The sequence below is a fragment of the Leiobunum rupestre genome, chromosome 6, assembly GCF_980474605.1.
Source record: "Leiobunum rupestre chromosome 6, qqLeiRupe1.1.hap1, whole genome shotgun sequence".
NCBI lineage: Eukaryota > Metazoa > Arthropoda > Arachnida > Opiliones > Sclerosomatidae > Leiobunum > Leiobunum rupestre.
In genome coordinates this window covers 31,255,297-31,270,464 of record NC_143389.1, presented here as the reverse complement: position 1 = coordinate 31,270,464, position 15,168 = coordinate 31,255,297, and the positions used below count along the sequence as shown (strand labels likewise).

General features: G+C 33.4%; 1 protein-coding gene and 1 long non-coding RNA gene across 2 annotated transcripts; one reads left to right on the top strand and one right to left on the bottom strand.

Moving 5' to 3' along the window:
- Positions 1-279: 279 nt before the first annotated feature.
- On the bottom strand, positions 280-1,219 carry LOC149940611 (uncharacterized). The gene is made up of 4 exons (XR_016481377.1): positions 1,132-1,219; positions 723-1,070; positions 489-661; positions 280-430 (listed from the first exon to the last, which is right to left on the bottom strand). It is a non-coding gene; the product is annotated as an uncharacterized LOC149940611 (long non-coding RNA).
- A 2,750-nt stretch (positions 1,220-3,969) lies between these two features.
- Positions 3,970-10,325, top strand: LOC149940610 (uncharacterized). The gene is made up of 2 exons (XM_090179337.1): positions 3,970-5,344; positions 10,048-10,325. The coding sequence occupies exons 1-2, from the start codon at positions 3,970-3,972 to the stop codon at positions 10,323-10,325; spliced, it is 1,653 nt and encodes a 550-aa protein (XP_090035463.1).
- The last annotated feature ends 4,843 nt before the right edge of the window (positions 10,326-15,168 follow it).

Sequence of the window (15,168 nt, the reverse complement as noted above, 5' to 3'; positions counted from 1 at the left end):
GATAGCTATCGGGATCGGCCAGACCAGACACGACCGACTTCGAAGAACGATAAAGAAAACCATATATAAATAATGTAAAAAACTTTAAATATTCCCTAGGCTGGTTTATTTTTCCAAGACAGAAAGGGCTCTAAATATAGTTTATATGAAACTTAAGGAAAATTTATTAACACTCAACATAAATAAACTAATTACATTTGTTTCTCCTCGAGAACGACTATACATTTGTTACATGAATTTAAAATTCACGAAAATAATAATTGTAGAAACTGCACTGGAAAATGTTTAAAGTTAGAAAGAGTAAATAAACTAAAATATCTGGGGGTAATAATAGACAGTAATCTAAAGTGGAATGAACATGTGACCTATATCACTAATAAAATTCGACTAATTGTTTTACCTCCTTCTACGACAATAGTGATTCCCGGAGCTGTAATTAAAATTAAAAATTAAAAATGAGAAACATGATAGTTTGATTTTATATTTACCATTTCGGAGATCAAGCGCTCTTGGTTTGTTCGCTGGAGGTTCCGGGTTTGTCGGGGATGTGGGTGGTGTAGACGGGTCGTCCTCTTCCTCTGGGTACAATTCTAGGGGATTACCCTCTATACTTTGAACATAGGCAGCCACTTGCCTTGCCTTTTCATAGGCGCACACATTTCTGTTAAATAAGAAATACTATATAATTTCCCCACCAAAAGATGGTGATCATTGATTCATACCGCGTATGGTCGTTGTTAAAATGATGGTGAAAGTCACCCGGCTGTAGTTCTAAATCTGGAAAATTAGGGCACACAAACCGCGTGGCGACGATTATTCGATCTAGATCGATAAAGTTTCCCAGGTACTCTTTCGTTTGCCTTTCTTTGACAATAACGTATTGGGCCAGTCGCGTTTAAGACATGGCGCTCGACGGCCTCAATATCGTATTGTCCCTGATCCCTGGGAAGCTTATTGACATAGTAGGCGATCGAGTCGATTTGGCGGTTTGTATCCCCCGAATAATTATTAGCAGCCGGGGTACGAAAAACAATTAGGTCTTCGCAACCATCTGAGCTTTTGTAGCCAATCTGTAACATTTATATTTAACTTAAAATATAAAATTTTAAATATAAAACTTTTAAAAATTACCTCTTTTACCAAAAACCGTTTAGAAGAAGAATATTTAGTTTTTGGCCAAATTATGGCGAAAAGAATGTGTATAGCTACAAACGATTCCCTAAAAACAAAAACAACTAAGTATTTGTTACATTAAAAACACCTGGAAACTTAAATTTTTTGCTCCGGGAAGATTCACTAGTGTCAGGATTTCTAGATTCGTGTGACTAAAGGGTATATATATATATATATATACTACCTAAAACCCCTTAGAGGGGACGCGTTGAAAACTCCAGCAGGTGTTTCGTTGACAATACAATTAATTATGTCATCGAATTATTACGTCAAATTGAGGTCGCGCATTCGCTGGAAAAATGGCCACGTTAGGGAACAATCCTTTCGCATAGTCATAGTAGAACCGGTTCATTCTGCTGTCGTGCTAATTAATCATTTTGACAAATTGAATACACCTGTTAATAGGACTGTCACGCGATTATTTGTTCATAATCTGATACCTTAGGGAGAATGATAGGAAATTAAGAAACTATCATTTTTAATCTTATAATAAACTAAGGTAGTGCCTCGGGATCCATTGGCGTTGGAGACATGTTAAAATGAAGACAAATTAATTACTTCTGAGGGTGGCGCGGTAATAATTATCAATTACTTGTAAAAGTATATTAATAACGTCTTCTTAATAGTACATAACGGGTTAAATTACTTGTCAAGCGAAGCGTTTTTTAAAATGTTCTTAAGATAAAACTCTTGATCTAAAATTGCTTTTTATTCACATAATCTCCAATTTACAATAAAGATATTTATATATAGCCACTCGGCATATATCGTACTTTTCTCTAAAGCGCAAGAGTATTTCTTACTTTCCAAATTAGTGTTGTGTTTAATAAGACACGTAAACCTGGGTCTGTATTCATCCAATTCAGTAACCTCCGGGCAACCTACACCATTTAGGTCTATCACTTCGCGGTTTATTAGTTCTAATAAAAATTTGCACTTGTCTGCTCCTTGACAAAATACGCGGTCATAGCCGTCAGTAGCCATTCGCATGCATTCTTCCAATTTGTTGTACGGGGTAAAACCATAGTCCCAAGCGAGACCGTGTATGTTCTTCTCAACCCCCGTGTTCTGGCGTTGAGTTTGGGAAGGTAGATCAGTTTGGGGGTATGGTGGAAGAAAAACCCACGATGCGACCCGGGATGTATTTTCGGCCGCGCAAGCTGACGCTTCTTTCACTATTTTCTCATCTTTGGTCCGCCCGTCAAAGAATTCAAAATCAACGACTATTGATTTCTTATGCCTATAATTCAAAAGTATATAGATTACCCTCCGAGAAAGAGGAATAAAATAAGATTATACTTACATAGTTTTGACTTGAATCTTCTTCGAGTTTGAATGGGTATCCACTGATCGGTCAATTTTATATAGTCAGTTATTGCGTCATTGTATTTACATCAGCACAGTAGAAAAACCCATGGATTTCGCTCCACCGATATAACATTCACCACCACTTATTCGCCACTTTAGAACGCCAAGAAAAGAGGTAGTATTTTTCTACCTTTTTAAAATTTTGTAGTATTTCTTTATCTATATATGTGTATCGGAAATGAATTTTAAAGAATCGAACGTAGAGTAAAGATTTTTGTGTATTATCTGTCTAAGGTCTTAGATAACGCAAATATCAAAATTGATGAGCTAACTGAGTTTACCAATCAGAACTTCGCTTCAAAAGATAAGGAAATTGAGCATCTTAAGTCCCATATAGAATCACTAGAAATTGATAAACGGAAAAATAATTTAACAATAGACGGTATACCAGAAAAACCTAATGAAGACAAAATAACCTTATTAAACGAAGTTCAAAATATTTTTCAAGATATATTAGGTCTTAACATAAGAATATCGCAACATCAAATTTTTCGACGCGGTGAAAATAAGCGCATAATTATTAAACTTGAAAACTCTACAGAAAAAACTGATATCCTTAAAAACGCATATAAGCTTAAAGGTCTTAAAATCTATCTATCTCACGATTTCACAATTAAACAAGAATTTGTTCGTTATCAACTTCGACAATTTATAAAAACTGAGGGTGGAAAATTTAATTCTAACTTCACTGTACTTAAAGAGGGACAAACTTATTTTTTTGATATAAAATCGAGCCGAGTTTTACCTAAGAAATAATTGATATTTACAATATTAATAAGAAATTTCATTTTGCCTCAAAATGTTAATAAAATAATGAAAATACTTTATGCGAACGTCTGTAGTGCTGAGGCAAATCTCCCTGAATTAGTATCTAATTTTGAGTCTGAAAATATTGATATTTTTGCAATTAATGAAACTTGGTTTCTTAATAATTATTCCTACTATTTACCGAATTATGTTTTTGCGGGGATAGGGGGTAGAAGAGGTGGTGGTGTGGGCTACTACTTAAAACGTAACATCAAATATACAATAAAAAACGAATTATGTCTTTTTGACATTGACATCGAGAGTTTTGGTATCTCAATTGAATCTGACATAACTGTCTTAGTGATATATCGCCCGCATTCTGCTAACTTCCAAAACTTTTTTACGAAATTAGAAGGTATAACTGGTAATATGGGAAACGATAAGTTGAAGAAGATAGTGGTTGGCGATTTTAATATCAACTTTAATTCAGACTCCCCCTGTTCCACCGCACTGTTGAATCTTTTTTCAAGCTATGGCCTGACAAGGAAAGTATTTGCCCCTACGCGCCCGATCTCTGGGAGATGTATTGATAACATTTTCACTAACATTAACGGAACGACAAACATATTACCTGATGCAAAAGTTTCAGATCATATACCGTTATTATTCTCATTTGACGTAATGCTAACTAAAAATCCCAATGTTATGATTCAAGATATGTCCGAAAAACATCTGAATAAGTTCTCTAAACTAATCTCTGCTATAAATTGGGATAAACTTTACGAAATTAATAATATAAATGACGCCTATGAATTTTTTGAGAAGTGTCTTAAACAAGCGTATGATAATAGTTTTCCGTATATAAAAATTAAAATGTCTCAAGATTGTCGATTACCGGAAGAAGTAGTCTTAGCGATCAAGCATAAACGTAAACTATACAAATATTCGAAGCGTCATCCCTCCGAAGAGAATAGAATAAACTATGTTAATCATCGTAACCATTGTAACAACTTGATACGTAATGCTAGAAATAACTTTATAAGAAATAAACTTGAATCGAGTAAAACAATTAAAGATAAATGGAGGTTTATTAACACGATTATCGGAAAGAATAAGAAAAATCCTCAACAATCTCCAAATTCACTCTCGTCAGATGACTTCAATAACCACTTCGCAACTATTACAAAAAATGATACCGACAATGATGCCCTAAATCACATAGAAATTAACCCTAGTACCTGTGCTCTTTTCTTAACGAATGCAAATGAAGTCAGCGAAATTATTAAAACGCTCCCACAAAATAGTGCTGCTGGTATAGATGGATTTCACCCGAAACCAATGAAATTCATTAGTTTGTTTATCCTAGCGCCATTAGTCTTTCTTATTAATTTGTCTTTTACCACCGGTACTTATCCAAGCAGATTAAAAAGAACTGTTATTACCCCTGTCTACAAAAAAGGTGACCCAAATGTCCCAAACAATTACAGACCGATATCGGTCCTATCATTCTTCGCCAAAATTATTGATAAATGCTATTTGATTCGACTCAATGCACTCTGTATTAAGCATAATCTAATCTCGGACCACCAATTCGGCTTTAGAAGCGGACGAAATACCGAACAAGCTATAGCTAGAGTTTATAAATTTATATTAAACGCAATCGACTCATCAAAATACTGTCTGGGTCTTTTTATCGATCTGGAAAAGGCCTTTGACAGTGTCTCTCATCAAAGACTCCTTGAAAAGTTAGAACGCGTAGGAATTAGAGGAACTACCTTGGAATGGCTAAAAAGTTATCTAGACAATAGATCTTTCGCCACAAAACTAAATAATTCTCTGTCTCAATTCAAGCCTCTTACTGTTGGTGTCCCTCAGGGATCAATCCTATCTCCTCTCCTCTTTAATTTATTCATTAATGACCTAGCGAAGGCCATTCCTTTTGGTTTTCTTACACTATATGCAGATGACGCATTACTGCTGTTAGAAGGCTATAATTTAGAGTCTTTGATGGAGTCAGCTAATTATCTCCTAGGTAGTATAAATGACTGGCTGCTGAGTAATGGCCTGAGATTGAATAAAAATAAAACTGAATATATTGTCTTCTCAAATATAGGCAAAACAATAAATGACTCAATATGTAAAATTCACCTAACGGGACAATTAATAAATAGAGTCTTCCACTATAAATACTTAGGAGTCTGGTTCGATAAAAATTTAAGCTGGAATGTACATGTCAATGAAATTTGTAAAAAATTATCGTTTGCAACATATATAATTTATAAATACAAGGATATATTTCCTAGAACAACGCTTTTTCAGTTATACTACAGCTTTTTTCACTCTAACTTAATTTATGGCCTAACGTCATGGGGAAATACTGCAAACTATAATTTAAATCGAATATGGGTTTTGCAGAAAAGAGCTTTGCGTAATATTTATAATGCACAATGGCGCACCCCCTCAAATGTATTATATGCAAAAAGTAATATTCTAAACATTGTGCAATTGTACTGGTTTGCGTGTATTGTATTTATTTTTAAGACTTTACAAAGTGATGTTTTTAACTTATTTACATTAAATAACACTAAGTCTGCAAATAGGAAAAAATATGTAATCAAATTACCACAGTGTAAAACAGAGAAAAAAATATTATCTATTTTTTATAAGGGCATAAAATCTTTTAATGATATTTATGATAGAATCAGCGAAATTACTAACTACATGAGACTTAAAAAATATTTAAAAAATTATATTACAGAAATAAGCCCGGTCACATAAGACAGTATTATTAATTGAATTTAGTGGTTTCTAGGTTTTGGTTTTTTATTGTTTGTAAACTGTGTTTTTAATCCTATTGCAGTGTATGGTTTTTTGTTAATTTTTTTTTTTATTGTTCTTGTTATTTAAATATTGAATTGATAAATTATATAATTAATTTAAATAGGGCTATAAGTCGCTTTTGACTTGGCCCTTCATAAAGATATTTATACCTAAAGACTTACTGAAATAAAAAATGAAAAAAAAAATGAAAATTTGCGTATCGGAGTTGCGTTTTGCCGTATTAAAAGTAGAAAAAGAAATTTTATAGTATTATTCTACCTACTTACATATGTATTTTATCAAATTTTAAAGGGGATTTTAGCACTATTTTCATATTAAGCTAACGTAACTGAAAGTGTAACTACTCTGACATTTTATGTAAAGGCGACATTAAAAAAACTCGGATACATATTTTTTTTACATTGGAAAATTGACACTTTATTGTAATATTTACACTTTGAAATTCTAAAATATATTTACGACTTTTGTAATATTGTTACATTTCCAATTTTTAATTATCCTGCAGATGCAGTTGTTATAACAGCTTTTTCAGTTTAGTCCGACATTTCGATCACATTCCATTGTCATTAAAAATATTCAATGTGCTATTAAATTTCGTAGTAATAATTTGATTACAGTACATAGATTAAAATATTATGATAGATAGGTAGTCGTAAAACACATCGATTTTTTTCTTATTCTGAGAAACGTATTCTTTACCGCGATATTTTTGACAAATAACTACAGAAATCTACTAACAAAAAGTCCTGTCTTATTCGCTTTTTATACTGAGAAACGTATTCTTTACCGCGATATTTTTGACAAATAACTACAGAAATCTACTAACAAAAAAATCCTGCAAGATTAAGAAATTAGTCTATTAAATTAAACCCAAAGCGCCACAAATCATGAAGCTACTTTTACATTAAATAGGTATCAAACATTAGTTAAAAAACTTGTGTTTAAGTTGTTGTGATAACAATACATGATTTTCGGTGAAGTGACCCCAAAGTTTAATTGCCAACAACAATAATTAAAATATCAAATTGATAGGCTGGTAATTGTTTGCATGTTTCGTTAAAAATTAACTTGATTAACTGAGTTCTATATTTATAGTATTATTTATTATCTCTAATAATGTAGTATCTAGCTGTACTTTTTCCAAAAATATTGTTCATAGGATATAAGGTGCTAGACTTTATAAAGTATGTCAAATCTGTTAAAATTTAAAAGTACATATCGCCGGAATAAATTGCAAATCTATTTTCATTCTTATTATAACTGACAATAGCGATCAATAATAATTCCCATTGAACCGTATCGGAGTGAAACGCTCAATAACTGACCATAAAAATAACCTAAAAATGGTTAACCAAGTAACTTCTAGCTCTGTATTTGACGGTAATTAGAATGTCATACTTATCGACTGCTGCTTTTTGAAAAAGTTATAGTAGCAATGTACACGTTTAACACGAATAACCGTTTAAAAGTTCATATAGGGGCGACTTGTTTAGGTAATCCGAATCCATAGATACCTGCATATTAAACTTTTTATAATCAATCTTTATGGACATATCTTTTAGCGACGAAAATTCAGACGTTGTTAATTATACCGTCATTGATCTATTAAAATGATGAACGGTTATTGAAATATCCATTACAAAGTCAAGTAATTTACCCGACAAAGTTTACTATAATATAAATTTCATGAGCGCGAACCAACCTTGTTTAATGTATGTAAATATTTCGTATATTGGCAATGTATTCAATTTAATTAGAAAGTTCTTAATACTATTATGTGTTCAACACGCGAACTTATAAATGCATTATATTTACCTAACCATGGTCGATTGGTATAACTAAAAGGATACGGTTATACGTAAACTAATATTACTAAATGTACACAATGTGGGTAAAGACATTGTATACAGTGAAACATTTATAAGGCCAGAGCTGCAAATTGTATACTAAGCTGATTCTTAATATAGGGACAACTTGTTTCAAACTGCGAGGTTAACGAAATTAACATTGAAACAATCTATAGGTATTTGCTAAGTTTGTTGATACTCAAATAAACGTCGCGCCGAGGTCACCATAGCAACGGGGGATTCTCCGCTCAACACCTGTTCTAAATAAATCACAGCGTTAAAAATGGAGATAAACGCGGAGAAAAGCAATCCTTTAAAGGAGCGCTAACGCCGTGGAGAGAGATATAGTTCGCGGTAATCAGAGGAGCGCTAACGGCGTGGAGAGAGAGATCAGTAATCAGATTCCTTTGTGTTCGACCTGTACTGAACCAACCACATCGCGTTTTATACAAACTAGTTTCGCTTTGTTTTTGTTGTGGAATAATGACTTATAAAGAAAACAAGGACTATGAACTGATTAAACATATAACTAAAGAATTGAAAAAAATGAATGGTCAACTTGAAATGGATTTGATTGCACAAAGAATGAGATATTTTCAAAAAGAGCATAATTCTCACGAAATTCTTTTGGAACGAGCCGCAAAAACTGGATTCTTAAAGGCGATAGTCGAGTTAGTGGTTTTTATTGATAGCGTGTTAAATGTTATTAACGATAGTTCCTTTGTGTCAACAACAAATGTTGTAAAATATTAATAAAGTATGAAATTTAAATCAGTTTTTTATTTTAAACATAGAAGGATGTAAGATAATTTAAAAAAGTGATAACCATTTGACAAACATATTTAATTTCAGGTTCAGATTTGAAAATTATTTTATAACATTGTATTTTTCATTTGTTTTGTAAAAAAAGTTTTATTATCAATTTTATTCAAATAAGGAACACATTGACGGTATAAGTTGGTTTTTTAGATGTAAAGTAGTTTAATTGTTAAAGAACTAAAACCCGTTTTGTTTGTTATTATACCAATGTAATTACTTATTACGTTTATTTAAATTTCATGAGCGCGAACCGACCTTGTTTAATTTATGTAAATATTTCGTATAGCGGCAATGTATTCAATATAAATTAGAAAGCTTTCCCTTGCGTCGTTATTAAAAGTTACGTGACGGTAATATATGATACATATGTCATAATAATCAAGCTCAAGTCATCTAGGTACGTAACGATATAAAAATCCGTTAGGAACAACTTGTTTAAAAAGCGTTAAAAAATTGACGTAAATATGGTAAATTTCCTAAAAAAATAAAGATGGCCACCCTACAGAACCCGTTTGAATATGCGACATTAAAGATGGCGGCCAAATCACGTGAATTTTCCGCGGAATGAACCGGTTTCTACGTCGCTAAAAAAGGATTGTTCACTAACGCGGCCATTTTTCCAGCGAATGCGCGACCTCAATTTAATTCGATGACATAATTAATAGGTGATTCTCTCGGTATTGTCGCTAAAGGTATTTTATTTGTTGATACTCTAACAGCGAGCGGGGTAACCTAGCAACGGCGCATTCCTCGTACATTCTACACCTGCTCAATCAATCAAACCTGTCACCACTTTAACAATGGAAAAGCCCGAGTATAGCGAGCCTAGGAATTCCTTTAAAGGAGTACTGACCCCTTTTCGCGCCAAAATACCAACCAATCAGCGCCATTTTGAATAATTTCGAGTCAGCCAATTAGCGCGCAGTACACGCGTAGTAACCACGTGATCCCCGCGCTGCGTAGTTACCACGTGGTCCCCGCGCCAGCCAATCAGCGCGCAGTACGCGCGCGTGCCACCTGGCGGGAGTAACCTGACACCCGTGGCCACGCCCACAATGTCGCCACCTGCCGGAAGTGACCTAGTTTACACACAGGGGGGAAGGAAGCGGGGACTTCCGGTGCCGACCCCCTTTCTACCTGTACATTGAAAAACTGGCAAAGATTGTGGTACATCCTACTGACATAAAGGATGCCTTTGGCAGTGTCCACCATCAAGCACTGCTCTACAAGCTATAACGTTGGTGTCTGTCAGGACATCTTCTTCGTTGGGTGGAGGATTTTCTCAAGAACAGAACCTCCCAGGTCAGAGTTAATGGGGAGCTTTCTGACATATATTCAGTCAAAAGGGAAGTCCCTCAGGGCAGCTCTATCAGCCCCATCCTCTTCGACGTTATGTTGGACGAGAACCCTCAAATTTGTCAGAGCTTGGTAGATCATGGTGAACACGCAGATGATATTACAGGTTGGAAGTGTGGATCGGCGCTTCAAAATCTGTACGACTCAATGCAGATAGCGCTTGATAATATCTAAGAGTACACTTCCAGCTGCGGCCTTAACTTTTAACACCTCAAGTGTGATTATTTGCTTGTCATACGTGGAATCAGTTCCCGCCTTGCGACGTCACAAGCGGAGTCCCACAGGGATCCGTTCTTGCATCATTCTTATTTGCAATATACATCAATAGTTTACCTTTAGCTATCGACCATTCTTTCCCCAGTCTCTTTGCAGATGACACAAAACCTATCAAAATTCTTAGTACAAACACATCTAAAGCCGAGTTTTATATCATTAGTAATGATTACTTTAATAACGAAATATTTAATGCATAAATTAAAATTAACTGTACGGGTACTTACGAGGAGACGACCCAAGGTGGTTCTCATCGATTTTGTTCAAAGTTGGGGGATTGTTAGACCTAGATGTAACATGAAACCCGTTAAAGGGAAAAGTTACGCTGGGCTTCCAAAAATGTTTTTGACAACATAAAATGAGAAAAAGTCTATGTAAAATAACATGCGAAAATAACAAATTCTAAGGAAAATAGCGCATAACAATGTATCTCTTGATTGTTATTAGAAAAATTATCTGAAAATTTATTTAAAATGGGTATATTTCGGCAAATTCAAATAATATTGGATAAGTTCTTATATCATTAAATTAGGAAAGGAATACATTTAGGTAAATTCGTATAATTTGGGTAAAATGGAATTACATTAAATTAGTTGAAATTACATTTTCGACATTCATATAAATTGGGAGAAATTCAAACTATAATTGGTGCTTTTAATAATATTGAGTAACTTTAAATAATTTTGATTACATTGGAACAATTTTGAGTAATTTCCAATAATATATGGTTAATTGAAATAATAGTGGGCAATTTAAATAATATTGTGTATATTTATATAAAATTGGTATATTGAAATAATATTGTGTATATTTGAATATATTGAGAAAATTCCAATAATATTGTGCAATTAACATAATTTTGTTTACAGTCTATTAATTTTAACTAAATCCAATTTATATAGTGTAAGTTCATTTACCATTGGGCGAATTATAATAATTTTGGTAAGTTTATATTATAATATATTATTTGGTTAAAATAAATATCGGAAAAATGTATATTATATTTTGTGAATAGACGAGTAAAGAAATCAGCTTTTAAATTTTTGCAACGATTTTCCTAGGGAATTGTGGGAAGGAGAAGATAAAGTGATTGGCTATTTAAGGGGTTTGCACATAACCTTACTACTCTTTAATCAAATTAGTAAATATATAGACTAGGGATGCAACGGTTCCACTTTTTTGGACTATCTCGGTTCCGGATCCGGTTCCGGTTCTTAAAATTTTGCTTTATCGGTTCCGGTTACGGTTCCGGTTCTTAAAATTTTAATTTAACGGTTCCCGTTTCGGTTCCGGTTCTCAAAATTTAGAACCGATCGGTTCCGGTTCCTATACGGTTCCAGTGTGTTTAGTATTATTTAAAGTTAAATACGCAAGCAATTCAAATGAAGTTAAAGAAAAATAAAATCCACCACATTTATTTATTTAGAATATAAAATTGGTTTTTGATCGATTATATTTTAAAAATAGTAGCTTTCTCAGTGACGTGGCTATGGGTTCGGGGTCCTCCCGCGAAACTGTTTTTGGGGTCCCTTATAATCATTAAGGCCGAGTCGCGATTATCGCCTTCTTGAGTTAGGGCTAACATGTATCGCCTTCTACAATTAGCGTCTGGATCATTAAAAACAAAGGTTCTGGTAGAACTTGGAAGTCTGGAGTTCATACTCCCAAGTCCGACCAGAATCACGATCTAGATGACTTAATGTAAAATAATTAAAAAAAATATTGCTACTATTCTCTCGTAGGGAACTAGTGTAAGCGCGTTATTTGTTTATTCAATAAAGTAGGGTAAAAATGAAATCTTCTGTTTGAAAATTCCCACGATTTCATCGTTTCAAGATGGAGGGGGGGGGGGGGAATGATGTACTTTCAAGTTTTGGGGAGACATTGCCTTCCCTTCCGTTTCTCATTTCTGGGGCGTAGGAACGTTTAAAAGTTGGAGGGGGCAAAGAGAAACAAAACGGGGGTTTAGGAGCTTAGCCCCCGATGTAGAGTGAGTAATCGGTCGCGAATGTCATTAAGGCATTAACAATAACAACAGTTATCATACGAAGTGTATTTTAGTCTTTAGAGTCGTTTATGAATTTAAGATACACAAAACCACAATAATAAAATGAGAATGGTTTTGAATTTTTAAAGAATGCATGTGTTACTGTAAATTGGCGGGAAAAGACACTGTTGAGCTTCTATAAGCTTAATATGCTTTTAAATTGAGAATTTGTGCTTTTAAAGACCATGTTTTGTCATATTGGCATATAATCTCCCGAATTACCAATAATTTCCCGAGTTACCAATAATTTTACGAGTTATCAATAATTTCTCGAGTTACCAATAATTTCTCGAGTGACCAATAATTTCTCGAGTTACCAATAATTTCTCGAATTACCAATAATTTCTCGAGTTACCAATAATTTCCCGAGTTACCAATAATTTCCCGAGTTACCAATAATTTCCCGAGTTACCAATAATTTCTCGAGTTACCAATAATTTCTCGAGTGACCAATAATTTCCCGAGTTACCAATAATTTCCCGAGTTACCAATAATTTCTCGAGTTACCCATAATTTCTCGAGTTACCAATAATTTCCCGAGTTACCAATAATTTCTCGAGTTACCAATAATTTCTCGAGTTACCAATAATTTCTCGAGTTACCAATAATTTCCCGAGTTACCAATAATTTCCCGATTTACCAATAATTTCCCGAGTTACCAAAAATTTCCTTTCAAAATAGGAAGGACTTATTTATTCGATCATTTAATGAAACCGAAAAATTAAGATTTATCGTCGAATAATTACGGAACTTATATGACCGTGAGACATTTTGACATCCGCCATTTTTCAAAATGGCCTAGAATTTTATTAAAATTATTAGGATTAATTATCTTAAAGTAGAAAATTTCAAGTAATTGGACAAATAATATCGGCAGTTATCGCATTATGATATCTGCCATTTTGTAAAATGGCGTCAGATTTCTTTCACAGTGTAAAGGGGCTTATTTAACCGGTCAGATAATGTAATGTAGAAAATTTCACGTAAATCGACAAATAATTTATATCCACCATATTTCAAAATGGCGTCGGATTATTATTGGAAAACCCATAGGTCTAATTAGCTCGGGCAGATAATGAAACGTAGAAAATTTCTGATTAATCGACGAATATTTACGGAACTTATCGTTTTATTGATATCCGCCATTTTCCAAAATGGTGTCGGATTTCTATAAAAATCTATAGTACGAATTCATTCGGGCAGATAATGTAACGTAGAAAATCTCAGGTTAATCGGATACAAATTACCTAACTTATTGCACCATGATTTATATTTGTATCCGCCATTTTATAAAATGGCGTCGTTTTTCTATCGAAATCTAAAAATCTGTTTACATCGTTCAGATAATGTAATGTAGAAATTTTAAGATTTATCGCCGAAAATATATGGCAGTTATCACGGCATAAGTTTTACAAATATTTTGTATTATACCTAAAATTTCGACCAATTTATTCAAATTAGCTCGAGTTCACCCAAAATGGTTTTTATTCCCCCTATTTTTCCAAAATAATCCAAAAATGTAAAATTTACTATTTTTTTTAAATATTTTTTTATTTATTGGAGTTTTGCACAGCCCAGGGGACCCTAAGAATTTGTTATTTTCGCATGTTATTTTACATACACTTTTTCTCATTTTATATTGTCAAAAACATTTTTGGTTGCCATGGCAAAACGGAAGCCCAGCGTAACTTTTCCCTTTAACGGGTTTCATGTTACATCTAGGTCTAACAATCCCCCAACTTTGAACAAAATCGATGAGAACCACCTTGGGTCGTCTCCTCGTAAGTACCCGTACAGTTAATTTTAAATTCAATCAGTAATTAATTAAACTAGGTGGTTTACCGGTATTCAATTAACTATAAATTACATGTCGTCATTTACTTAACGCGTTATATATACTAACGTCAGAAGTTAATTAGTAAATAATTACTTGTCAATTATTTATATTTAAAATTACGTTACCAATTTTAAACAGTTACTTCTTCAATTCAATTCAATTCTAAATTAAAAAATTTACAATAAGCGAGTTAACTTTACTCATATAAAAACAGGTAATTCTGGTAACTAATTCCAAATTGGCATATACACTTTGAATTTATTTCGTAAAATTAATGAAAATTAAATTAAGTTCATAATCACGAAACTCTTTATTTATTGATTTGGTTGTTGCAAGATTAATTCTTAAAATTAATTAATTAATTAATAAAAATAGTAATAATTCCAATAATATATTTCATAAATATAAATACTGTGGGTATTTAATATAATTTTTTTTCATCAGTCAGAATTATATATTTGATGCTATCCAATTTACTTACATACAGTGACAGTCACGCATACGGGTATAAGAATTGCAGAAAATGAGTTCCCTCTAAATCGTTTCCAAAATCCTCAACCACATTGGTCAACTGATAAAAGGAACCACGTCACTCGTTCGACTTCTATGCTTGGCTGCGTTCAGTAAGAGTAATTGGACCTGCAGCGGTATCCGATCCAATGCAAATCGTTTGCAGCGTTACTTAAAGAGCTTTTCTGTACTCAGGCAATCGGTTCGATGCCATTTCTTCCTTTACGTTGTGCAGCTTGAAATGCTTTCGATCGATCGAGCAGCGCAACGTCATACCAAAAGTAGCATAAGACCCAAAATTGTGTCAGCTGTACCTTCGCGCCTATTAACATTTCTAGTGAGACCTAGTC

Bases quoted from the DNA above. Each gene is read 5' to 3' on its own strand.
- LOC149940610 (XM_090179337.1), top strand. From the start codon at position 3,970: ATGCTAACTAAAAATCCCAATGTTATGATTCAAGATATGTCCGAAAAA. The intron at 5,345-10,047 runs GTAATGGCCTGA...GGTGTCTGTCAG, and splicing joins TATAAATGACTGGCTGCTGA to GACATCTTCTTCGTTGGGTG.